The sequence below is a fragment of the Orbicella faveolata genome, unplaced genomic scaffold, assembly GCF_042242905.1.
Source record: "Orbicella faveolata isolate gen_17 unplaced genomic scaffold, um_ofav_v1 contig_34, whole genome shotgun sequence".
NCBI lineage: Eukaryota > Metazoa > Cnidaria > Anthozoa > Scleractinia > Merulinidae > Orbicella > Orbicella faveolata.
In genome coordinates, this window is record NW_028301563.1 from 22314926 (window position 1) to 22340160 (window position 25235).

The following is a 25235-nucleotide window of genomic DNA, read 5'->3' on the forward strand; positions in this document are numbered from 1 at the left end:
AAGTGTTTTTTTTTACTTTTTTATGGCTTTATTTGTGATTTTCTTGAGTTTCCTTCGGTGAAATCTTCCAAAATTTTCACAGCACATTGCATCCTGCGGGGTATGAATCTTAAACATGAAAAAAGTAGGGTTTGTACAGGCAGGTTTTTTTCGATTTTTGCAAATTTTTGCCTTTTACCTCTGCAAGAAAACTGGTCTTATAGATTTCTCTTGAAAAACGAGCTCCGACTACAGTAAAATATTTACTACTAGTCTGCCAAATTTTATGGAATTTCACCGAAGAAAACGCGAGAACATTCAGTCAGTTTTGCTTTTTGTACTCGTGTTGACGTCAAAATATCAAAAAAACAGACATTTTACTCCGTGTGAGCAGATTACTTGAGCCTTCGTCCTGAGCACGTGTGCAACTGTAAAACTATAGGAAGCGTAAGGTGGCTCCGAGCCAACTTAATTGATGCACGCGGGAGGTTGCTAAGCATGAAAGGAAGCGATAGCCGAGTGCAACTCTAGCTTCTTGAGTGCTTACCAAACCTCCCAAGTGCATCCATAACTCGATAATTGCACACTGCACATTTACCAATTCTTTTATAACATTGAGAATTTTGAGATAGTATATATTGTATCTTGTCCGGCTTACATGAAGTCAAAAGGGTGATAACCGTGCAAAAATGTTCATTCGAAAATCTGACCAGTCAAATCTGACCGATTAAGTCTGACCAGTCAAATCTAACCAGTCAAATCTGACCAGTAAAATCTGACTAGCCAAATCTGACCAGTCAAACCTGATTTGACCTGTCAAATCATTACATAGTTTCATCAAAACGTTTTGAAACCATATTGTGTGGGTTGAGTTTGCAGAATTTAACTTAGCCAATCCCAGTGATCAACTGACTGAAAGAAACTCAAAGGAAGGGTAACTGAGTATTTGAATATTTGTAAAAAGGCTGTAAAAAGTCACTCAGGGTACCTTAACTCAGGGGTAGAGGGGTACTCTATGAAGTTCTATACAGGGAGTCTCTGCCTGAAGGTCCAACCCTGTACCCTTTTGTTTATCATTTTGACAGAAAAGGTACCCCTTTCCTATACCTTTAAGTGACAAAAAGGTAACCCTTTCACATATTTTCATAACTGGCCAGTATTATGAATAAATCGCCAAAAAAAGGAAGTCTGGTGCCTAATAAATGAAACGATACAGCCATAAGGTGCATCTGTTTGAAATATTTTACAAATAACTAAATGACAGATTTCCCTACCTTTTCATGTACCTCAACTTGAGAAATCCCTACCCTTTTATAGACCTGAAGTCTGAAAAAAGGTACTCTTTTCAGGTGGAGCCTCCCTGTATAGGCCAATACAGGGAGTACCACACCCCCGAATCAGCTAACAGGGACAACATTTTCTCACATAAACACTCCATTAAGTTACCTTGGAAGGGGGGTTGCCTAGTGTATCCCAGACCATATAAGAGCAATATGCCACACATAATAAAGAATTATACAAGTCTAGCAGTGAAAAAAAAAAAAAAATTAAAGCAATGTCCTTGTTTCTTATAGTGTCATATTCCTCAGCTTTTCTTTCACATTTTTGTACAATTGCTCACCAGGCACTGAATTGCCTATCCAAAATGCCTTTATTGAGGTGTTCGAAAAAATATAATTATTTTATTACTAAATTTACATTTGTTGTTTTCTTGATCATTAAGTCATTGGCATTCAATCAATCACACAAGCTTTTCTTGTCCGCTTTTTCTTCTCATGGCAGAGCTAAAAGAACAACAAGGTGTAAAGTAAAGGTAAACATAACAGCAGATGCTCCCATGTACATTCTAAACCACTTATAAGATCTAGCTGCAAGCAGCCTTAATGCCACTTTGTTCCATCATTTTGTTTCTAAGAACTTTCACTGCTCTCCTTAAATGATATGCTGCCTCCGAGATGCACATATCATCAAAAATTCCTGTCACGTGACTTGCAAGTGGTGATTATGTGATAAGTTAAAAAACTTCTTTGGTCTCAGTACCCAAGCATAACTTTGTGGTTGGGAATAAGGTTGTGCTCACAAGCAACAAGAGGTGAAGAGAAGGAGCTCATTTGAAATACCAAACAAGGACACATTTGTTATGCAAGAACAGAATCCCTTGTTGAAAAAATAGCTGACTTTACCTGGTCTAATTCTCCTCAAAAGTTAACAATGGCACGGATACTGCAGAGAGCAACAGAAACAGCAAACGCAAGTGATTAGCAAAGTCAACTATACAGGATCAGTCATCTACAGATTGTGCCGACAAACACATTGATAACCATCGCTTTCTGGCTTTCTGGTCAGTGAGAAAGGAACAAAGTCCCTTTAAGCTAATAGTTTCAAATTACTTTAATTTAAGAGCTCTGTCAACTAATAATTTACAGAGGGATTGGCCAAGGTGATTTCTTAGATATTCTGTAATACTTCTATATCATCCTCAAGAACTCGGGAAAAACGTACAAGAAAACATTTGATCATAGAGCAGTAGAGCCTCAAGTCATTATGTAGAAATGTGTGATCATAAAGCGGTAGAGTGGTGGGGTTTATTATGAAGAAATGTTTCATTATGGAGTCACCGAGCCATACAACAGTAGAGTTTATTATGTGGCAATGTCTGATCAGAGGGTAACCCAAAAACACTGACCCCACTCTGCAAACCTCACTACAGACTGGGTCCACGGACTACCCTATGGACCGGTTGATGGACTACCCCTACAGACCCACTCTACAGACCACCCCCAAAATAGAATAAAAATACAGTGATAAATAAAAATTTCAATTACAGATTACTTGTGTTGGCCAAATTTCAAACATTACGCTGTGCAAATGTAACAGACTTTGGTTCAGGCTTGAGTACAAGTTGTATCATTACACATTGCCATTTCTTTTGCTTTGGCTATATATGAAAGACCAGGAAGCCTCCAGGAATCCTCGATCAGAGAAGCGTAGAGTCATAGAATTCGATCATTATTTAGAAGTGTGTGATCGTAGAGCACTAAAGCCGTATAGTTCATTTTGTAGAAATGAACAAGTTCAGTCATACGGTTGAATATAAACTTCTACAACAGAGCAAAAACCATTGGCAACCATGGTAACATGCCACCATTTTATATGTACATGAAAGAGAAGAAGTACAAAGTGACCAGTGATAAACATGTAGAGGTGTAGCGCTCTACAAAATATTCTATGCCTATTTGAGCTTCATAAAATGGGCTGGGTATAATAGTTTTAAACCAGTTTGTTTATTCCTGTCAACTTTTCAATAGAATTTTATGTTAAACAACAATGTTGGAAGAACACTTTCGTTTGTTCTTTCATAGCTTAGTAGCCAGGCATTTCACCAGGAGATAGAGTACTGGACACAAGTGGCTTTCAATTCATCTATCCACATCTACATTTTAAAATTGATAACGCTTTTGCATCCAATCAATATAAAGTAAAATAAATAAATAAATATTGAAAATGAATAAGTTAATTGTAAAACGCTATAAAAACTAATTACATACTATTAAGATGGAAAATGAATAAATTAATTGTATTTCTAATTAATGAGACACAATGATCTTGAGAAGTCCAGTCTCTTATCATCCTTGAGAAGAAGCTATGAAAATAATAATCATGATTGCAACTTGGTGGTATAAAGGACAATTTAGAAAATGATCTAATAATGAGTTGTTTGGGTAAAAAATAATCACGTAATGGCAATGCAGTTGAGTTGTAAACTGCTGAATGAAATACATTCATCTATGATTTCTACGTCTGACGATTAAAGGATCTAGATCTGATGACTCTAACATCTCTGTAAGAGTTTCTACTGTAGCCTCTTTTGATAAATCTAGCTGCACGTCGCTGAACTGCTTCAATTGCATCAATCTGATCTTGCCAGTTGGGGTCCCACACAGCTGTAAGGTATTTCAGATTCGGTCTGACGATGGCTACATATGCAGAATGCTTTGTACTCTCAGAACAAGGATATAGGTTACGTTTAACAAGGCCAAGTGACCAGTTAGCCTTATTCACAATATTACTAACATGAGAGCTCTATAAATCAGTAGTTAGCATAATTCCCAGGTAGCGATGGCTTGTCACCAGGGGCATCTTCTGACCACCAATGAAGTAATCTGTCAATACAGATTGCTTCTTCTGTGACAACCTCGTTGTGTGGCATTTGGTCACATTAAACTGCATTTGCCATGTCTTGGCCCAATATCATTTTGTAAGATAGCACAGTCGTTCACTGAATTAATTGTTTGATATAGCAAGGCATTGTCTGCAAATAATCTCAGAGTGCTATCTATGTTCTCATGAAAGTCATTTATAAACAACAGGAACATAAGTGGTCCCAAGACAGTGCCCTGTGGCACGCCTGAGGTCACCTTTACAACACTTGAGGCTTCACCATCCACCACACCACAACTGGATGTGTCGAAAATGAAGACCCAAAAATGAAGACTGAAGACCTAAGACCCTGTGGTCTAAAACGAAGACCCACTGGTCTAAAACAAAGACCCTGTGGTCTAAAACGAAGACCCACTGGTCTAAAACGAAGACCCACCAGTCTAAAATGAAGACCCACCGGTCTAAAACGAAGACCCACTGGTCTAAAACGAAGACCCACCAGTCTAAAATGAAGACCCACCGGTCTAAAACGAAGACCCACTGGTCTAAAACAAAGACCCACGGGTCTAAAACCTTTTTTTCCTTCAGGAAAGACTATACACTAGGCTAAATTGCTTTCGTTTTTGTAGTGCATAAATTAAAATGTCATCTGAGCGCGCGGCAAACTTGACAGTTGCTTTATCTCAGTCAGTAAAACGTGTCAAATTGTGTAACACAATGAAATTCCAAAAGTATAGAAATATATGTTTTAGTGACGATTTTAGTATAATTTGGCATCATCAATATTCTATTTTTCAAATGCATATAAGCAAATTATGATGAGGTGACTTCACTACTTTGCCTTACTGTACTTATCATATAAAGGCGCAAAGGTCCACTTTGCATGACTCGCAAATTTATTCACCACATGCTACAAGAATTTGATTTTCCCAGGAAAATTGCGTTATCACTATCACACGCATCCCTCACTTGTGTAGCGCATAAATTAAATGTCGTCTGAGCGCGCGACAAACTTGACAGTTACTTTATCTCAACCGGTACAACACGTGTCAAATTTTGTAACGTAATTAAATTTCAACAGTATAGAAATATATGTTTTAGTGACAATTTCAGTACATTTTGTCGTTACCAATATTCTATTTTTCAAATGCATATGAGCAAATTATGACGAGGTGACTTCATTTCTTTGCTTTACTGTCCTTATCATATAAAGGTGCAAAGGTTGACTGTGCGTGACTCGCAAATTTATAAGACCACCACTGTGCGTGACTCGCAAATTTATTCACCACTTACTACAAGAATTTGATTTTCCCGGGAAAATTACGTTATCACTTTCACATGCATCCCTGCGTTGAGAATGTCGTTTCTTCGGCATTTCAAGCTTCCCCAATTCTTAAAAAGCAACAATCTTCTGCAGAAAGTATCGCGAACATAAAAGTCTTTGATTGTAACGCTCTGCAAGTTAAAAAGCGGCTTGGTCAAGGTGCTTTTGGCAATGTGTACACTACAGAACTGGAACTGAGGAAAATGTCAAAACAGTGGTTGTCAAGAAAATGTTGCATGTCCTTGACCAGGGCGAGAAGAATCTTTTCTTCAAAGAAGTAGCTCTTCTCAATAGACTTCTGCACCCCAACATTGTGAAACTGCTTGGAGTGTGCCATCAGCAGCTGGCGATAATGCTTGAATAAGTTTACTTTGACTTCAAGCTGTTTGGCGTCGACGATTTGCGTGTCAGCTTGCTTTCTGATTTCTTGCTGCAAATTAATGATTACAACTGCAAAGGATTCCACAATGTAATTAATCATGCGGCGGACTGGCGTATCTCCATGCAAAAGGAATTGCCCAAAGAGACTTAAAACCAGCCAACATACTAGTGTGCAATCGTCACTACAACACTTTATCCAATGCACAGGAAACTTGACTCAAATGGCTTAGCACAGTAGTTTAATTTTCGTAGTTTTGTTATGTCAGCTTTGCCATCTATATATGGAACTAGCAATAAATTGTTGCAAGATCCCATGGGCTCCTGATTGTTGTTGTTGTAGTGAAAGGTCATGCAGGTGTCCCTAGGGTTACCTTAAGTGCACCAGTGTGAGCCCTATTAATTAAAGTAGCAAAAACATCTGAGCTGTGCTATCAGAAGAAAAATCATTACTCGAACTCCGACACATTTAAATGAACACTTAATCTAATGTAGGGACTGTTCATTTCAACAAAAATTTAAAGATAAGTCATCTTTTGACCTACGCAACAACTTTCTCGAACAGCCATACATGTAACGGCACAAGCCTTTGAAATGTAAACGTCATCTGATACAAAACGAAGAGCCTGTTTTGTAAAAAGTCAAAGTAATAACATTTTTTGTTTGTATGATGAGACTAAAGTGAAATTTTCAAGTTTGGTGTATGACACTTTTGACATATATCAAAACCACGACAGTTCTGTAACTGTTGTTCGTTTTTACACTTGGCTAATATATAATCAATTAAAAATATTGATGACGAAATAAAATCGTCACTAAAATGTATATTTTTATACTGTTGGAATTTACTTTCATTACACAATTTGACACGTTGTACCGACTGAGATAAAGCAACTGTCAAGTTTGCCGCGCGCTCAGATGACATTTTAATTTATGCGCTACAAAAACAAAAGCAATTTAGCCTAGTGTATAATCTTTCCTGAAGAAAAAAAAGGTTTTAGACCGGTGGGTCTTCGTTTTAGACTGGTGGGTCTTCATTTTAGACCGGTGGGTCTTCGTTTTAGACCGGTGGGTCTTTGTTTTAGACCGGTGGGTCTTCGTTTTAGACCGGTGGGTCTTCGTTTAAGACTGGTGGGTCTTCGTTTTAGACTGGTGGGTCTTCATTTTAGACCACAGGGTCTTAGGTCTTCGGTCTTTGTTTTCGACACATCCCACCACACTGTGATTGATATGTTAGCGAGGAATTAATCCATGAGAGTGTCTTGTATTCCATAATAATGTAGTTTAGAGAGTAATTGCTAATGACGCACTTTATCAAATGTTTTGCTGAAATTAAAAATTTCAAGATCAATTTCAGATCCAATATCCATATTCTTTGCAAGATCTTCAATGGTGAGTAACAACTGAGCTCCACAGAAATGCTTTTTCCATGTTGATTTAATTAGCATTCAAGATGTTGTTCTTCTCTAAATGTTGCATAATACTCTGATAGACCACATGTTCCATCACCTTACACAGAGTCCCAGCCTGTAATGTTTGGGTCTTGCTTACTTCCTTTCTTAATGACCGGCACAATATTAGCTTACACCAATCCTCAGGCAGTTGACTTGTGTCATAAGATTGATTAAACAAGAAGGAGACAACTTTCAGCAAGCTGAGATGCTGATTCCTTTATAATATGGGTGGGGATATCATCTGGACCCCTTGTCTTTTTGCTATCAAGGCTATGGAGGAGTGTTTTTGGCTCCCTTAACATTAAAAATCATTGGATCCACGTCTGTCATACTACCAGGCCCTTTATCAGGAAAAACTGTCACATCTTCCAGTGTGAATACTTGTTGGAATTGCATATTTAGTGTTTGAGCTTTGCTAAGGCTATCCACCTTAAGTCCTGTATCACTTTTTAGGGATGGAACCCCTATCTGTTCCTGTCTCTAAGACTTAATGTAAGATCAAAACTTATCATCAGGGTTAATGTTCAATGTTTCTGCTATGAAATCATCTTGAGCCTTGCATATTTTCACCTTCAACTGCTTTTGAAAATGAAGATATTTCTGTTTGTGAGCTGGGTTGTTTAATTGCTTAAAATTGTTGTACAATCTCTTCTTCTTTCTCAGCAGTCTTTTTAAATCTCTTGTGATCCATGGAGTGTCAGCCCATGTACCCTGTTTCTTTCTAGGGACTCTCTTACATACAATTTCTATCAGCCCTGCTTTACAAAATTGCCAATTATCTTCAATAGAACATTCCAATGGATTTCTCACAAAGAAGGCTCTATTCAACTCGATAGCATCTAATTTCACTGCATTGAAATCAGTCTTGTCAAATTTAAACACAGTTCTTGGTTTCTCATTAGAGACTTTAAATGACAGATTTGATCAAAGGATATAGCTGAGTGGTCACTTATCCCCTCCCCTACAGTGTATGTGAAGATTGCTTACTAAGTCAAAATGGCTAGTTAGAACAAGATCTAGCATTGATTCACCTCTAGTTGGAGATGATACCAATTGGGAAACAGCAAAGTTATCAATGTAGCTAACATCTTTTGGTTCAAGGACAGGCCATATTGTGGACTTGAAGACAATGATGACTGATGCCATGCAATATCTTTAATGTTAAAATCACCAGTAAGAATAATACGTGGACAAGATCCGCTGGATTGATGACAAGACAGAGATTTTTCAAGCTCATCAAGATCTCACTCTTGGGGTCCAGGTGGTCGATAAATTGATACTAATTGATGTCACTCAGTGTGACAATGTAAACAGCTTTTTGGTGAAATGGAGATTCCCTGCTGCACAACATTTAGCTGCTCTGGAATGGCGACCTTAAACTGGTTAAAATATTTTTTAATGAAGGTTTCATACTGTTTAACAGCAAGGAACATAAGCTTATGCTTATGAACAAAAACAACTCTTTTAGGGGCCACCAAACTTGTAAAAGCAATGATCGATACATACTCTGATAGTAATAATTTTATAAAGTTCTTATTAGTTTGCTATTTGATAATGCTAGTTGCTGTTTTGTTTTATTTGTCCACCAGTATTGAAAGGTCTTCCAAAAGGCTATAACGGAAGAGCAGCTTAAGAATGTATGATCTAGGGAGTGTGTATCAGCCAAGCATTGAAGACATACATCGTTGTCAGACATTTTGGCTCTAGAAAGAGACATTTTAGTTGCCAGAATGTTGTGTCTTATCTTATATTGAAACATTGTTATTTTAATGTCACACTTGATCTGGAAATGTAATTCGTACACTTTTCGGACGGTTTGTGGGGTGATCAGCAGTAGGTGGTACGAAGAATTTCTTCAACAGCAAGTTGTACACATAATTGGTGGAAATGATTTCTTCTTTTTCCTCACTTTCTGGGCATCGGGAAGGAGGATTTTCAGATACTAACCTCCAAGAAGTTGAGATAGCATTAATAAGACCAAAGTAGAGGGTGAAGGGCATTTTGAGCTTAAACTTATAACAAAAGTTTTTTAAGGACAGGAATTTACTGTCCTCTTGAAGGAGATCCTGGATTCGAATTATACCCGTAGTTTCTCGGTTATAAGGCGCACTCGGCTATTGTCATGTTTAAGCTTGCATAAATTAGAATACATTATGTTGCACGTGACGAGTGGTGTTGTTGAATAAACGAATTCAAGATGTCGCTGTGTGCGTCCGAGTCTTAGTGACAAACATTACATGGTACCAGGAGTAAAATGGATTCGTTCAAGCCTCCGGAAGCTTTGTCACTTCAAGGAAATCCAAGTGAAAATTGGAGAAGATGGGTCCAACGATTCGACCTTTATCTGACGGCGTCTGGCAAAATAAAAGAAGACGAGAAAGTTCAGTGCGCGATCCTGCTTCACGTGATCGGTGAAGAAGCGCTGGAAATTTATAATACCTTTAAGTTTGCTACTGGTGAGGATCCAGACAAGATTGCTCATCTTAAGAAGAAGTTTGAGGAGTATGTCAACCCGAGAAAGAACACTGTGTTTGAAAGATATCGATTTTGGGAATGCAAACAGCAAGAAGGCGAGACAATTGATCAGTTTATCACCGAGCTGAAAACACGTGCAAAGTCCTGTGAATTTGGCGATCAGCATGACCTCATGATCCGCGACCGAATTGTGTTTGGTGTGAGAGATACCCGACTGAAAGAACGACTGCTCCGTGAATCGTCAGACCTTACCCTAGAAAAAGCAGCAAGTGTTTGCAGAGCCGGCGAAGCAAGCTCGAGTCAAATAAAGGAATTGGAAGATTCTGACAAGAGCGTTCCAGTTCATTGGGTCGGAAACAAGTTCAATTTAAGGCGTCCAAAACCGCCGCGTCCTAAATTACCGTTCAACTGTTCGAAGTGTGGTACTAAGCATCTACCAAAGTCATGTCCTGCGTTTGGAAAGCTTTGTCTCGTTTGTAAAGGAAAAAATCATTTCGCCAGAGTTTGTCCGCAAATGAAATCTCCCGTACACGTAGTCACTCCGAGCGATCAAGGCGCCATTGGTGGAGTCGAATTAGAAGTTCAATCAGATAATGGAGATCAAGAATTATTTATCGGAACAGTGACTAGTGCACCGCCTGTCGAAGACTCGGCTTGGTTTACGAATTTATGTGTCGGCGGAACACCAATTAAATTCAAACTGGACACAGGAGCCGAAGCGAATGTGTTGCCACTCAGTGTGTACTTGAAACTCAGAAATAAGTCACCGCTTTCGGAAACCAGCGTCATTCTCTCATCTTATGGAGACTTCAAGGTTAAACCTGAAGGCACACTAAACTTACACTGTGAAGCTCATGGAATGAAAGAAAACCTGCCATTTTTTGTCGCCGCTGTTGAGTCACCACCGATTTTGGGACTTTCAGCTTGCCAAAAATTAAATTTGGTCAGAAGAGTAGAGAGTGTTGCCCAGGTGCCACTCACAAAGGAAGAAATTTTGGATGAGTTTCCTGACGTCTTTACTGGACTGGGCTGTATGGAAGGCAGTTATCACATTGAATTGGATGATACAGTTGAGCCTGTCATTCACCCACCACGGCGAGTGCCATATAGTCTGCTTGAGAAGCTGAAAGAAAAACTCCAGGAGCTAGAAGAGAAAGATGTTATTCAGAAAGTGGACAGACCCACCCCGTGGGTTAACAGTCTCGTCATTGTGGAGAAACGTGATGGGTCCCTACGCCTGTGTTTAGACCCCAGAGATCTTAACAAGGCAATTCGCCGAGAGCACCACAGGATTCCAACTGCAGAAGATATAGCAAGTCGTCTAAGTGGCAAGAAAGTTTTCTCCATAGTGGATGAAAAGGATGGTTTCTGGCAAGTGTGTCTAGATGATGAAAGTTCTCACCTCTGCACATTCAACACTCCGTATGGCCGTTATCGCTTTAAAAGAATGCCATTTGGTATAAGTTCAGCACCAGAGGTTTTTCAGAAAAAGAATGAATCCATATTTGGAGACATTGATGGTGTGGAAGTCATATTTGATGACATAATTATCGCTGCTAAAGATGAGTTTGAGCATGATACACTCATGAGAAAGCTTTTGCTAAGGGCACGAGAAGCGAAAGTTAAGTTCAACCCAGCAAAGCTCCAGTACAAAGTCAGTGAAGTCAAGTACATGGGGAACATTGTGTCTGAATCAGGATTGAAGCCAGATGTTGAGAAAGTGCGAGCCATAGTTCAAATGCCATTACCCCAGAACAGAGAAGAACTGCGGAGATTCTTGGGAATGGTGAACTATTTTTCTCAGTTTATTCCTAATCAGTCAGAAGCTACTGCTCCCTTGCGAAGCCTGTTGAAGAAAGATGTAGTTTGGATCTGGTCACATGAGCACACACAGGCAGTGGAGCATCTAAAGGAGATCCTGTCAAGTCAGCCTGTTTTAAAGTTCTTTGATCCTTCTAAGCCAGTCAATTTGCAAGTGGATGCCTCTAAGTCAGGTCTAGGAGCATGCATTCTCCAGGATGGCCACCCAATTGCCTACGCATCAAGATCTCTCACCCAAGCAGAAGTAAACTACGCCCAAATAGAGAAAGAACTTCTTGCAGTGGTATTTGGCTGCGAGAGATTCAATCATTATGTTTATGGTAGACCAGTAGATGTTATGTCAGACCATAAACCGCTGGTATCAATCACAAAGAAGCCACTGGTTAATTCTTCGCCAAGGCTTCAATGCCTGCTTCTGAGACTTCAGAAGTATGAAGTCAACATCTCTTATGTTCCAGGCAAATACATGTATGTAGCAGATACACTCTCAAGAGCCTTTCTGAATGAGCAGCCTACAGATGATGATTTGAACGATGACATGGAGGTGATGGTCCATAGCCTCATTACAAATCTTCCCATGACCCAGGAGAAATTGGCACAAATGAAGTCTGCAACAGCACAAGATGAAGACCTTCAGAAATTATGTACAGTTGTTAAGAATGGTTGGCCTTCCCACAGAAGCCAATTGCCTGCATCAATTGCCCATTACTGGAGTCTTCGTAGTGAAATTCATGAAGTAGAAGGCCTGTTGTTCCTTGGCCAGAGGCTCATAATCCCACAAGATATGAGACAAGCTGTCCTGAATTGTATCCATGAGAGTCACCTTGGTATTGAAAAGTGTAAGTCAAGGGCCAGAGCTGTAGTCTATTGGCCAGGCATGTCTACTGCAATTGAGAGACTGGTGGCTAAATGCCCAGTGTGTCTCAAGTATCAAAGAGAGAACCAGAAAGAGCCTCTCCTGCCTCATGAAGTTCCCCAGAGACCATGGCAGAAGCTTGGTGCAGACATATTTGAACTGAACACTAACTCTTATTTAGTTGTGGTTGACTACTACTCTAAATATCCGGAACTTTGTCTTATGAAAGACAAGACAGCTAGCTCTGTTATAACTAGCATGAAATCAATTTATGCCAGACATGGTATTCCAGATGAAGTTGTTGCCGACAACATGCCCTTCTCAAGCAAGGCTTTCCGTAATTTTGCAAGTGAGTGGGGATTTGAAATCTCCACATCAAGTCCCAGATACCCACAGTCCAATGGGATGAGTGAAAGAGCAATCCAGACCATCAAGAATTTACTTAGAAAGGCTTGTGCAGACGGAAATGACCCCTACATTGCTCTACTGGAGTACAGGAACACACCCATCTCTGGACTTAAGGAGTCACCTGCTCAGCTGTTAATGAGTCGCATGTTGAAGTCCAAACTACCTACTGTGGAGTCTCTCTTGAAACCTCAAGTGGTTGATAGCCCCCAACAGAAGCTGCAACAGCGGAGTGATAAGCAGAAGATGTACTATGACCGGAATGCTAAGCAGCTGCCGAGTATTAAGGAGGGTGAAACAGCTAGAATAAGAAAAGGAAAGACTTGGGAGCCTGCCATCGTTACTGCACAACATAGTGCTCCAAGATCCTACATAGTTGCAACACCTGATGGTACCACCTACCGACGAAACTGTCATCACCTGCTCCCAACAGTCGAGTCGCCTCCACTGATCGCAGGACCAGCTATTGATGGGCCAGGCGTGCCTGTAGTAGCCGAACCGCCAGTTGCCGTCCCACCACCTGATGCTGCCATGCCCTCCCTAAACTCATCCAGCCATTGCAGTCCTCAACAGACACAGCGTACTTCCAGCGGCCGAACTGTCAGATTACCAGCAAGATTCAGAGAGGACTATGTTATGAACTGAACTGTCCACACTCAGTAACCAGACATTGAATCAGACTGTTTTGTTTTGTTTTTTTTTTTATTTGCTTACTACTAGGCTGTGTTATTGTTGGTTATGGGGAAGTTCCAGTTAATAGTGACAACAGTGTGGAACAGACATTTTTAGCAATTTTCTGTAAATTGTTGTCACATAACTTGTTGACCTACTTTGTTATTCCTTTGTTTTCTTTTGTTTTCGGTTTTGTTTATTTATTTATTTTTATTGGAAAGGAAGATGTCATGTTTAAGCTTGCATAAATTAGAATACATTATGTTGCACGTGACGAGTGGTGTTGTTGAATAAACGAATTCAAGATGTCGCTGTGTGCGTCCGAGTCTTAGTGACAAACATTACAGCTATAAGACGCACCCTAAACCTGGCAACTTAATCATGCAAAGTTCCCAAACTGAAAATTATGTGAAAATACTCGGTTATAAGACGCACCAAGAAATGAAGAGTTCATAAAGATAAATTTTTATTCTCTTGGCACAATTAGCACGCGAACTCTCTGTAAATGTGAACAACAGTGAAAAAGTCACACATTTAATGATATACACGAAAACAAAAGCTAAAAGCTCGCACCTCTGATGATAAACTTGAGTGTAAACAAACAACACATACACATTAATTTCAGCTTTCCTGCTCAGGAAACATATTTCGTTTTTTATAAAGATTCTAATAAATATTCAACGATCCGAGTTTGTATTATAAAAACATCAACAAGCCGAACTTAAACACAGTTGCAAAACTTACTGATACGTTCTCATCGTAAACAGTCAAATCTCAATCGTAAATATGCCAAGCTCTCGCCGTCATTCGTATGACCTCAACTTCAAGTTGAAAATCGTTGCAGAGGCCGAGGCAGTAAACAACAACCGTGAAATTGCTCATGAATACAGCATTTCAGAATCCATGGTTAGGAAATGGCGTAACCAACAACACGTTTTGTTTTCCGGCGAGCTGCGGAGGACAGCGAAGCGTGCATCTATGGGACGCTTCCGACCGAAGTATGCTGAGATGGATCAGCAATTAGCCGACTGGTTCAGCGATCAGCGAAGTCAAGGTAAGCATTGTTGAGTTTATTTTTCCATTTCCAGTAATCTGGAGTAATGTGTTTGTTACTGATGATCCATAAATCTGTTTATGTTCATTGTATTTGATCAAGGAACTGACATTTTATTTTAATTGTTGTTGCAGGTCTGTCAGTTAGCGACATGATGCTTCGACTCAAGGCAAAAGAACTCAGCACCGACCCTGAATTTAAAGCATCCGATGGCTGGTACACGAACTGGAAACGTCGCCACTCCATCTCCATGAGAGCGAAGACCACTCTTGCTCAACGACTCCCGGCCGACATGGAAGACAAGGTCATCCAATTTCATCGATTCGTCCGGAGATCTCGCCAGCGTTGGGGTATGATTTAAGTCGTATCCTCAATATGGATGAAACGCCAATGCGGTTTGAGCTGCCAGCCACCAGAACCTTGGAGTTCACCGGGAATAGAACAGTTCCAGTGTTGTCATGCGGTGCCGACAAGCAGAGTTTCACAGTTGCACTAACGGTGAAAGTGAACGGCGAGAAACTTCCCCCGAAGGTCATATTTAAAGGAGTTCGACAGCTGAAAATGAACGTGCCACCAAGGATGCAGGTCTCCGTTCACAAGAAGGGCTGGATGGACGAAGAAGGTAAGCTAAAACACTGTTTATTCTGAGCAGCATCTTTTCGACAAGCGAGTGAGACGAGTAAACTTCTTGTTTCTCAGAAACCAGATTCGAATTTCATTGTTGATGTATCGTGTTACCTAGCACGTGCTGTTTCGGCAGGTTTCTTTCACAGGTCACAGGTCACAGGTCACAATCAAAACACTCAGTAAATTTCGCGATGTAACAATTACTGAGATCCATGAGAGGTTTATCGATGTTTCCATGCAACAAACCCTAACTAAAAATGTTTGATTCTATAATTTTAATGAAAAAATTTCTAGGGGTGGTGTATGTACGAAATGGGTTGAAATGTAGCTTTCAGACATGTAGTGTTAATATATTTTACCGTAATAAGATAATTCATTATGATAGCAAATTGAACTGTTTTATTTCTACATTTTTTTTGAAATCTTTACGAGTATGTACTAAACAGAAACAAGAGGGTCCCCTATACCTACTCTGAAAACAATTTCACGCATTGTAATCGGCCTTTTCACGCATCACAAAAAATTCAAAAACAGCTTCACGTTAACAGAAAAAAATCACTTTTCACGTAAAAATGCAAAGGCTAAATCATGTGTTACATAAAAATACAAATTCTATCCACGTTTCGCAAAACATACAGAACCCTCCATTTTGATGCATCGAAATGCCGTGTGCATGGCTTACACATCGTGACAGACTAGATTCTAGGTCCTCCTGTTCACTGTCGCTGTGGTTAGTTCTCAGTCGCGTGGAATGGGCAGGTTTTACATCTAGTTTGGTGTAGTTTACGAGCTTTAATGACGATAAAATCTCCAAAAAAAGTGATTTATTCCCGCAAAAGTCGTTGGTTCACAAATCACGCATAAGTAAATGCATAATTCACGGATCAGTGTAAGCCTCTTTCGTTTTCATATTGTATTGAAAGGCTACAAACAATTTATATTTTCAACAGAAATAAGTCTTGGCTTTCTTTGGATCAATTTTTTTTTTATTTCAGTGCTACAACTGATTTCCCCCACGCGTTTTTTTTTTAAACAAGAGCTCTTATAGTTGCACTTGGGACGCACTTGTATGCATCTGTTTTATGACGTTTTGGCATATTTTTTGGTGACCTGTGAAAGAAACCTGCCGTGCTGTTTAGCACGTACGCGCGTATGCAAATTTCAGTTTGTTAGCTTTTCTCGTGCAGTTGTTTAACACAATGCGGCCTTGATAATAAAGCTTTCTAGCATTCTAAGACTGTATTTCTTATTAATTTCTAGGAGTAATGGAGTGGATTCGACGCAATCTTCGGTACACCCCAGACCAAAGAACTCTCCTCGTGTGGGATTCATTCCGTGGGCATTTGACATTAACGCCGTGAAAGATCTTCTGGCGAGGCGAAACGTAGAAGTCGCAGTTATTCCTGGTGGACTTACGCCCGTGTTGCAGCCCCTGGACAAATGTATCAACAAACCTTTTAAGACCAAGGTGCAATCCCAATACCAGACTTGGATGGTGAACGGTCCGTTTACTTACACTCCGTCGGGGAAGAAGCGTGCGCCGAGCAAAGAACTGGTTTTGCAGTGGATCCAAAAGGCATGGCAAGAGATACCCGCTAATTTGATCGCGAACTCATTCAAGTGCTGTGGAATATCAAATGCTCTGGACGGCACCGAGGACGAAGCTGTGTGGGACGAAGAAGAAGCTGGAGAGGAGGAAGCAGATGATGAACTGGAGAACGAGTTTGACACGGATAGCAAGGAGGAAGACTAGACATCAACAAATTTCAAAACAAAAAACAACGGCTCTTTTCAGAGCCACCCGGTTCTTTTCAGAACCACCAAATCTTAAAAAAGTCAATGACCAATGTTTAGTGTCTTTTATTTGTCTAGTTTTAACTGTAAGTTCCAGTAAAATTGCTGCCGTTAGATTTTTTTGCGTGAAAATATTCGGCTATAAGGCGTACCCCAATTTTGGCAAAAACTTCCCAAGAAAAAACAGATTTTCCTCGAAAAAACCGTGCGCCTTATAACCGAGAAACTACGGTCAAACCAACTTTTCCAAATTACCTCTTCATAAGTGAGGGAGTCACACTTCTTATAGAATCTTTAGTCATTTGCCATTCTTTTAGTACGTCACCATAAAAAGGTGGTAAATTGCCGACCTGTAGTGTGTTAATGTCATAGTTACAATTTGTCAAGAAGTGTAATCCACCATATCTCTCTAGGGCTGCGTTAGCGATGATTTTCCAGGATGCTACGTTTTCGGATTTTATGCGTGGTATCCATGCGACTTTTAAGGTTTTATTCAAGATATTAAAGTCAGTCATTTTAAGTCCTCCATGTTTTCTCTCACCAATAGTAGTTGATTTCTTGATTTTAGAGGGCTTCTCATCCCAAATAAAATTAAAAATTATTGAGTTAATTTCTTTAATTAGTTGTTCAGGGATAATGAGTACAGATGTATTGTAAATTAATTTTGAAAGACCTAACGTTTTAACGATGTTTATCTTACCACGAAATGTAAGGTTTCTTCTCTTCCACCTATTTAAAGTCTTTTCTAGGTTCCGGATTTTCTCTATAAAATTTAACTCAGTTGCTTTGCGTGAATTGTATGAATTGTGTCGGGTCTCGTGGCCAGCGAAAACCAAACGGAGTTTCAAGGTTGTTTTTCCAACTACCGAGCCAAATCCCTTCTGTTTTTGTAGCATTAATTTCTAAGCCAGAGAGATTTTTAAAGTTATTTAGAAGTACCAGTAGTTCTGGTATAGAATCCAGGTCTCGCACGAAAACCTTCGTGTCGTCAGCATATAAGACGCTTTGATTTCTTTCTCACCTACTTTAAATCCCTTTATCATATTCTTGTTTCTAATTGCATTGGCAAGAACTTCGATACCTATCACAAAAAGCAATCTGGACAGAGGGCAACCTTGTCTGACATCCCTCTCTAAAGCAACGAATTCTGACGCATGGCCATTGTTTAAAACACAGCTGGTAACATTGTAAAAGATTTTCACCCAGTTTATAATGTGAGGTCCAAAATTAAACTTGTTAAGGGTGTCGATAAGCAAATCCCATTCAATGGTGTCAAAAGCTTTTCGAAAATCAATAAAAAGGGCAACTCCCAGGACATTTTTCTCATCTGTATATGACATAATGTCCAAAATTAAACGAACGTTTTAACCGATATAACAGCCTTTAACGTAACCGGTTTGGTCAGGGTTAATAATTTTTGGAATAACTTTTTCTAATCTCTTCACAATTGTTTTTGTCAGTATTTTATAGTCACCATTAAGAAGAGAGATTGGTCTCAGATTCTTCAGTAATGTGGTGTCTTTATTTGGTTTCGGGATGATGTAATAATCCCTATTCTTTAAGAAATTGACAAAGTTCCTGTATCAAAAGGAAAGTTAAAACTTTTTATCCTGTCAAGATGCAGTTCTTTCCAAAAAAATTTATAAAACTCTGCAGGTAATCCATCTGTTCCCGGCGATTTTTCGTTTTGGAAATCATTTAGGCTTTTAGGCATTCTTCAGTGGAGACCTTCCCTTGACACATTTGCTGATCCATATTCTCTAGAGGGGTAATGTTTTCGAAGAAAGCGGAGCCTGCATCGTTTGAATTTTCAGGATGTGTGGCCGAAGTGTAAAGAGCTTTATAATATTCCATTTGCTCTCGCAGAATCTCGAATCGATTGTTTGTGATGGTGCTGTTTCAGCATTTTAATTTTTCAATTGCCTTTTTTTCATAATTTCTTTTCTCAAGGCTATAGAAGTAACGGATGTTGCGTTCGCCGTCTTCATACCACCTCACCTTATTTCTTAGAATTGCACCTTTTGTCTTGTATTGCATAATCCTCTTTAGGCGTAGTCTGCTGTTTTGAATTTCACAAATTATATATTTGTTATTTGGTTCTGCTTCAGCTCTTTTAAACAGATCATTAATGCGGTTCTGCAGAATAGTTTCAGTGGATTTTCTTTCTCTAGATTTGTTTTTGGAATATTTCACAGTAAAACCTCTAATCTCCATTTTAATCAGATCCCATTACAGATTTAAATCTTCGACATCAATGCACTTTTGCTTGAAATTTTTGAGTTCTACATGCAACAATGACACGTAATTTTCATCATGAAGGAGTGACTGATTAAATTTCCAAAAACCTGGACCTTTCTTTGTTTGAGTTCTTCACTTTTAAAGTGAATAAAAATAGCAGAGTGGTCCGTTTCAGGAGCGAAAGTGATTGTGCATTTGTTGGTCAGGTTCATTAGCTGTCTGGAAATAAGAAAATAACCAAGATGACATTGTAATTTAAAGACTTATTTTGCCATGTAAACTTCTCTTCTTTTGGGTTTCATTACCTCCAGATGTCAGTTAGTTCATACATACCGGTATTACATCATTTATTAATTTCTTGAATTAATGGTATTTTCCGGGAGAAAGGATTGCCACCCTTCTTATCTATGTCAGTCAATGTACAATTAAAGTCCCCATCTATGATTATTATTTCTTCTGCATAGTCTTTAAGTTGATGTTGTAGTTCTTTAAAAAAGAAGACTTGTTGATGGACATCATTTGGTGTGTAAATGTTTACAAGTACAAGTCATGTATCTGAAAAAATCCAGTCTAAAATTATGTATCTACTGTTTTTGTTGGTAATTTGTTTTTCAATCTTGAAATTTAATTTTGGATGAAAGAGAATCATGGTCCCTTTGCTATGATTTTTACCGTGATTAAAGACAATATCGTCACCCCATTCTGCTCGCCAGGCGTTTTTGCATTCTTTTGAACTGTAAGTTTCTTGCAAGAAGATAAAGGAGCTGTTTTGATGATGCAGCCACCTAAACATGGTGTGACGTTTTAGCAATTTGTTTAGTCCCCTGACATTTACTGACAGGCTTTTGATATCACAAAGATGAGTCATTAAGAATTTAAGCAAAGGGTGTTGCCACAGATCCCAGAGGACCAACAAACCGCTCATATGGTTCGACAGTTTTCACAGTTTCTGTCAGATTAGACTGTTGAAATTTGCATTTTGGAGTTTGATTTTGTATGCTGATATAAAAAACCATCTGATTTACATTCTAGATATGTTTGATTGTTTGATAGCATTTGAAAAACGTGTGTGTAGCATAAACCAAGAGAAAAATTAAATGTACTTACATAAAATAAAACAAAAAGAATAACATTGACATTAAAAGGTCCAAAAAGACCTGTACACGAAGGAATACATTTAATTTTTCGCATTCCCGACTGGCTTTTGGCTATAAGATTATTTTGCGATGTATACATATGAAAAGATGATCTAATTTCAAGATAAAAAAAAAAGAAAGCAACTTGACACAAAATTTGTTTACCAACCTTTTTCCTGCATGCATTAGCTCAAAAGCTTCATTGATTTTGTCCAGTGGAAATGAGTGAGTAATAAATTCATCTACTTTTAACTTGCCAGCTAAGTACTCATCCACAAGTTTGGGAACACTTTCACAACTCTTCCATCCTGAATACAAGTAACACATATTACAACATAAAGTTAGAATGACCAAGTACAAACAAGTGCTCTACCCCCCCCCCCCCCCTTACACCCCCACAGTACCACATGGCAGTTCACAAGTATGGATAAGTCCCTGGACAACTGTATATACAAAGTGCTCAGTAACCCATTTCTATTTCACTTTACATACACTTAACTCATCATACTCTATCTTTACCATAGTTAAAAAACCAAGGTTAAAAAACTCTACAATTAGCCTTTTGCTCATATTGAGATTCCAGAGATAGACATTCTGAAACAGGTCTTAAAATGTTTTTGAAACCAAGATATAAGTGGTCCATTTCATCTGGGCATAATTTCAAAACTCTTCCTGAAGGCCAATGTGCTCTGCTGGTGACAACATAGTGCAAAGGCAAGAAGTATCAATGCAATCTTGAGATCAATAATGAAAACATGGGCAGAAACTCAAAGTGGGTATCCTTAAGTCTCACATTGAACAGTGTCATTTCTCTTCCAGCCTAACTCTCAATGCGGATTCTTCCACAGATTATGACACAATGGCTCAAATATGTCCGGTTGTCTACCCAGAGTGGCGACTCTTGTTTTTGAGAATGACCCCTAATGCAGGTTTCCTTCTACAAAGTAGAAAACATCTTCCTGTGCTTTCCACCAGAAGGCTCTTGATTGCTGGTAAACAGCTATTGTACAGATCAATGGCCAAAGTTGAGTTTCTCATAGTGTGGGTTTGATTACTATACCAACCACTGTTCAGGAAAAAAGCCTGCACTACTCTCACTCTTCTTGGTGAGGAATGCGACCAGACCAGAGCAGCGGAAATCAAACCTACTCTTTGTGAGCCTTGGCATTAATCAAAGGCAAGAAATGTCCATGATATGGAAGTAAAGCAAAACTTTATTAACTTTGTCCTTCACATACCTGTAAAAACAGTGGTGATATTATTTTCCATACTTTGGTGTGATTTGCAACACCTTTTGTCCCAGAACTTCATGTGTGGTAGTGAAAAGGATATTAATAAACAACGTTGCAGGGGGAGGTCAGCGGTCAACGATGGTGGATAGATGTAGATTTTAGAGCCCCTCTTAGTTCTGGCTGGACCATACGTATTTCACCACATAATTTGAGAAAAACATTGTAAAAGCATTTTGGTCAGGTAGAGGGACCGAAAGAAAATTGGTTGCTTTTCAACGAAAATGACAGAAACACCTTCAGGCAAGTGTAGGCTCGAACACAGCGGTCTCAAGTCTCAAGAAAGGCGAAAAATAAATATTTATTCATGAAAGCAGCACGCATGCGCTGTGTGAGTCACGGGTGGAAAGAACCCTGGAGAGTCTGAACTGACACAGTGTTAGGTTATGCAAGCATTTTCTAGCAGCATTTCCAAGTCCGTGTCTCCACACAACACCTTGTGATGTCTATTCTGGACGCAGCCACGGAAGAGGCTTGGGTCGAAGGTCAATTTTAAGTCTACAAAGAGTGGTATGGTCAATTTATGGGATGGGGGTAAATACTGTATATAAATTGACACCCTTAATAGAGTTGAAATTGACCTTGGACCCAATCCTTTTCCGCGGCCATGTCCAGAATAGATATCACAAGGTGTTGGGTGACACGGACTTGGAAATGCTGCTAGAAAATGCTCGTTTTCAGCGTAATGCGAGGAGATTTTTGGCAATCAGGTAATTGCCAGGGTGCAATGACCTTACATTTTAAACTTTGAAAAAATTGCAGATCAGATGGATTTTCTGGGCACAAACCACCTCCATTTGGACAACAGTCGAAATTGAAGTGTGTAGCCTTGACTTCGTCTTATGAAAGGGATAAACTGTGATGGCAAAGAAAGCCCAAAATAGCAGACATTGCCAAAAATCACAATAGACACAAGAAATGAGTAAGTTTTATTAATCTTATGTGAAAAATGTTCATTTTTCGTAATATTTAGCATTCTAAATCGACCGTATTTCATTCCCCATACAATCTCTTACAATCTCAATGGTTCCTCACATAACCTAACACCATGTCAGTTCAGACTCATCAGCCAGAGGGTTCTTTCCATCCATGACTCACACAACGTGCATGTGACGCTTTCATGAACAAATATTTATTTTTTGCCTTTCTCAAGACATGAGCTTGGGATGCCTGTGGCTTGAAGAACTCAACAAGGTCAAAGATGTAAAGGACATCTTCAAATGTTTTGCAACTCTTCATGCGAATATAGCCACAGAATTCTTCCAGTTTCATGAGAAACTCAAGGAAACAAGCGACCGAATTGTGGAATTGGAGAAGGTGGTGTTACACTTCAAAAATGAGCAGTTGGAGACGAAAAAAAGTACGATACCCGGAATAATAGAAGAGGCTGAAAAGAACAACAAGGCCACTTGTGACTACATTCTTGCCCTCAATCTGTGGGGAAGGAAATGGAATCTCTTCGTCCATGGTATTACTGGAGAAATAAGTTGGAGAAATTTCTGATCTTACAAGGAAAAAGTTCATGAATTCTTCAACACTACACTCAAGATAGATCCTAGTGAAGTGAAAAATATCGATATCGCAGCCTGACACAGAATTGGAGGAAGCTGCTATGCGACCAAGGAGTTGATAATTGTCACATTTGTTGACCTACAACAATGGAATTGTATTCTCAATCTAGCCAAGAAGTTCCCAAAGGGGTCAGGTTATGGAGTTATGGTTGATCTGCCACCAGAGCTTTCCAAACTTAGAGGCTGCTTACTCAAGAAGAAAAGGGAGTTACCCTTTCAGCAACAAAAGGAGGCGAAATTTAAGTATTTACAGAAGGCCCCTTTCCTTCAACATAGGTTTAGCAGATGAAAAGAAAAGGAAAGATGTCTTTCATTGGCTTCGGCAAAAAAGCTGGACATGTATTGTCTGCAGGAGGCACATAATTTATCCAAAATAGGCAAAAGAGAACAAGCAAGGTGGAAATCAAATCCATCATTAGTATTTTTTGTTGTTTCTTAGTTCAAAGCACTTCTCGTTTAGGTGTTTGAAATCAGTTGCTGTATGTGGCAGAGGAAGGATTTGTCTTTTGGCAGTAACATAGTTTGAAATTGTAGAGTTTGTATGAGGACACAATGGATGCTGGAAGTGATGAAGCCAGAGATTCTGGCGATCTTAATGGGGGTTGCCATAGGATGCCAAGTAAACAACTGGATCAAGAAGGCGTTTTCTTCGAAAAACTTCGCCAACCCAAGAATGAAAGATTGGGCCATCTTTCCACAGTTAGCGCTAGGAGAAATGAAATCGATGCACTGTTGTCAAACAAGGAAAACATTCAGCTTGTAAAGGAAAAGTTGCCTGGCTTTCTGGCTGCTGTTGAAACATTTAAAGAAGCTCATCTGGCGTATTTGTTGAATCTTCACGATGAAATTAGCATAGCGAGATGTCAAGAGCAGTTAAATTTAGAGTCTTAATGTGCCAACCACTTTTATCAAAGAGTTCAAGAGATCAGATCAGAGGAGCTTCTCAGGTTGAGCTCTTAGATCAATCCTGAAGATTCAACGAGTCAGATCGGTTCTCGGGCCACATCTAAGACTTCGTCAAGAAATCATGATATTCGAGTCAGTGGTTCAAACAGGAGTGGTACATCATCCTTAGCATTTGTAAGAGCAAAGGAAGCAGTGCGTAACACAGAGCTGGAAGCAGAGGCGGCTGTACTAGAGAAACAGCGGTCATTAGAGGAACAAAAGTTATGTTTGCAGCAAGAACAGGAATGTTTGACACTGGAAACTGAACTCGCCAAGTCTAAGGCTAAAGAACAAGTTTTATCTTCAATTACGGAAACTGCACCATGTTTGTTTGTGCTGAATCCAATGAGCTTGGAATCCAGGGAGGATGAGAGGAAAGTTGAAGCACCGATTATCGGACTTGAAACAAAGCCAGTTCGAGCAAAGGGTCTATTAACAATCGCTGTTGGTTGTTCTACCTTAAATCCCGAAGCAGTAGAATGGCATCAGCGTTCATTAGTAACTAACAGGAAAGAATGCGCTGATGAGTCTGAACATTCTGGTGCGTCATCATCACCAAGTGAGAGGGCTTTTCATGTAATGCTAGGGCTGCACCACCACCAAAATGCACTACAACAACAGCAGCACAAAATCATGGAAATGTTTGTCAGGCAACAGAAGAAAAGCAATCTTACCCAGCAACAGGTTCCTATCTTCAATGGTGATCCTATGGAGTATGGTCTCTTTGTTAGAGCCTTTGAAAACATCATTGAGTCCAAAACCTCCATTAGTAGTGAGAGGCTGTACTACCTTAAGCAGTTTACAAGTGGTGATGTGCAGGAACTAGTTTGATTGTGCCATTACCTTCCACCTGAAAGAGGCTATCAGGAAGCCACACGGTTGATGAAAAAGAAATTTGGTGACGATTACCGCATTGGGACTGCCTACTAAACCAAGGCGTTAAACTGGCCTGAAGTGAGAGCCGAGGACAGCGGCTCTCTGGACAGGTTTTCCATTTTCCTCATGAGATGCAAAAACACTATGGAATGCAGCAAATACCTGACCAAGCTTGAGCAG

At 39.4% G+C, this 25235-nt stretch overlaps 1 protein-coding gene and 1 long non-coding RNA gene across 5 annotated transcripts in view; both read right to left on the minus strand.

The window, feature by feature from the left end:
• LOC149105299 (uncharacterized) overlaps window positions 1-25235 on the minus strand; it is a 341662-nt gene that overhangs the window by 12888 nt on the left and 303539 nt on the right. The window lies entirely within an intron of this gene.
• Window positions 1612-25235, minus strand: part of LOC110046682 (alcohol dehydrogenase class-3-like) — a 145567-nt gene continuing 121943 nt past the window's right edge. For 2 of the 4 annotated variants that reach the window (XM_020752374.2, XM_089270735.1), the window contains 3 exons: window positions 20544-20682; window positions 2163-2202; window positions 1612-1763 (listed from right to left, as the gene is read on the minus strand). In XM_020752374.2, the coding sequence (XP_020608033.2) occupies window positions 2178-2202; window positions 20544-20682 (164 nt within the window). In that variant the 3' untranslated portion in view covers window positions 1612-1763; window positions 2163-2177. Of the gene's footprint in view, window positions 1764-2162; window positions 2203-20543; window positions 20683-25235 lie in introns of those variants that run through there. The other 2 variants (XM_089270737.1, XM_020752379.2) reach the window with 2 other exon arrangements.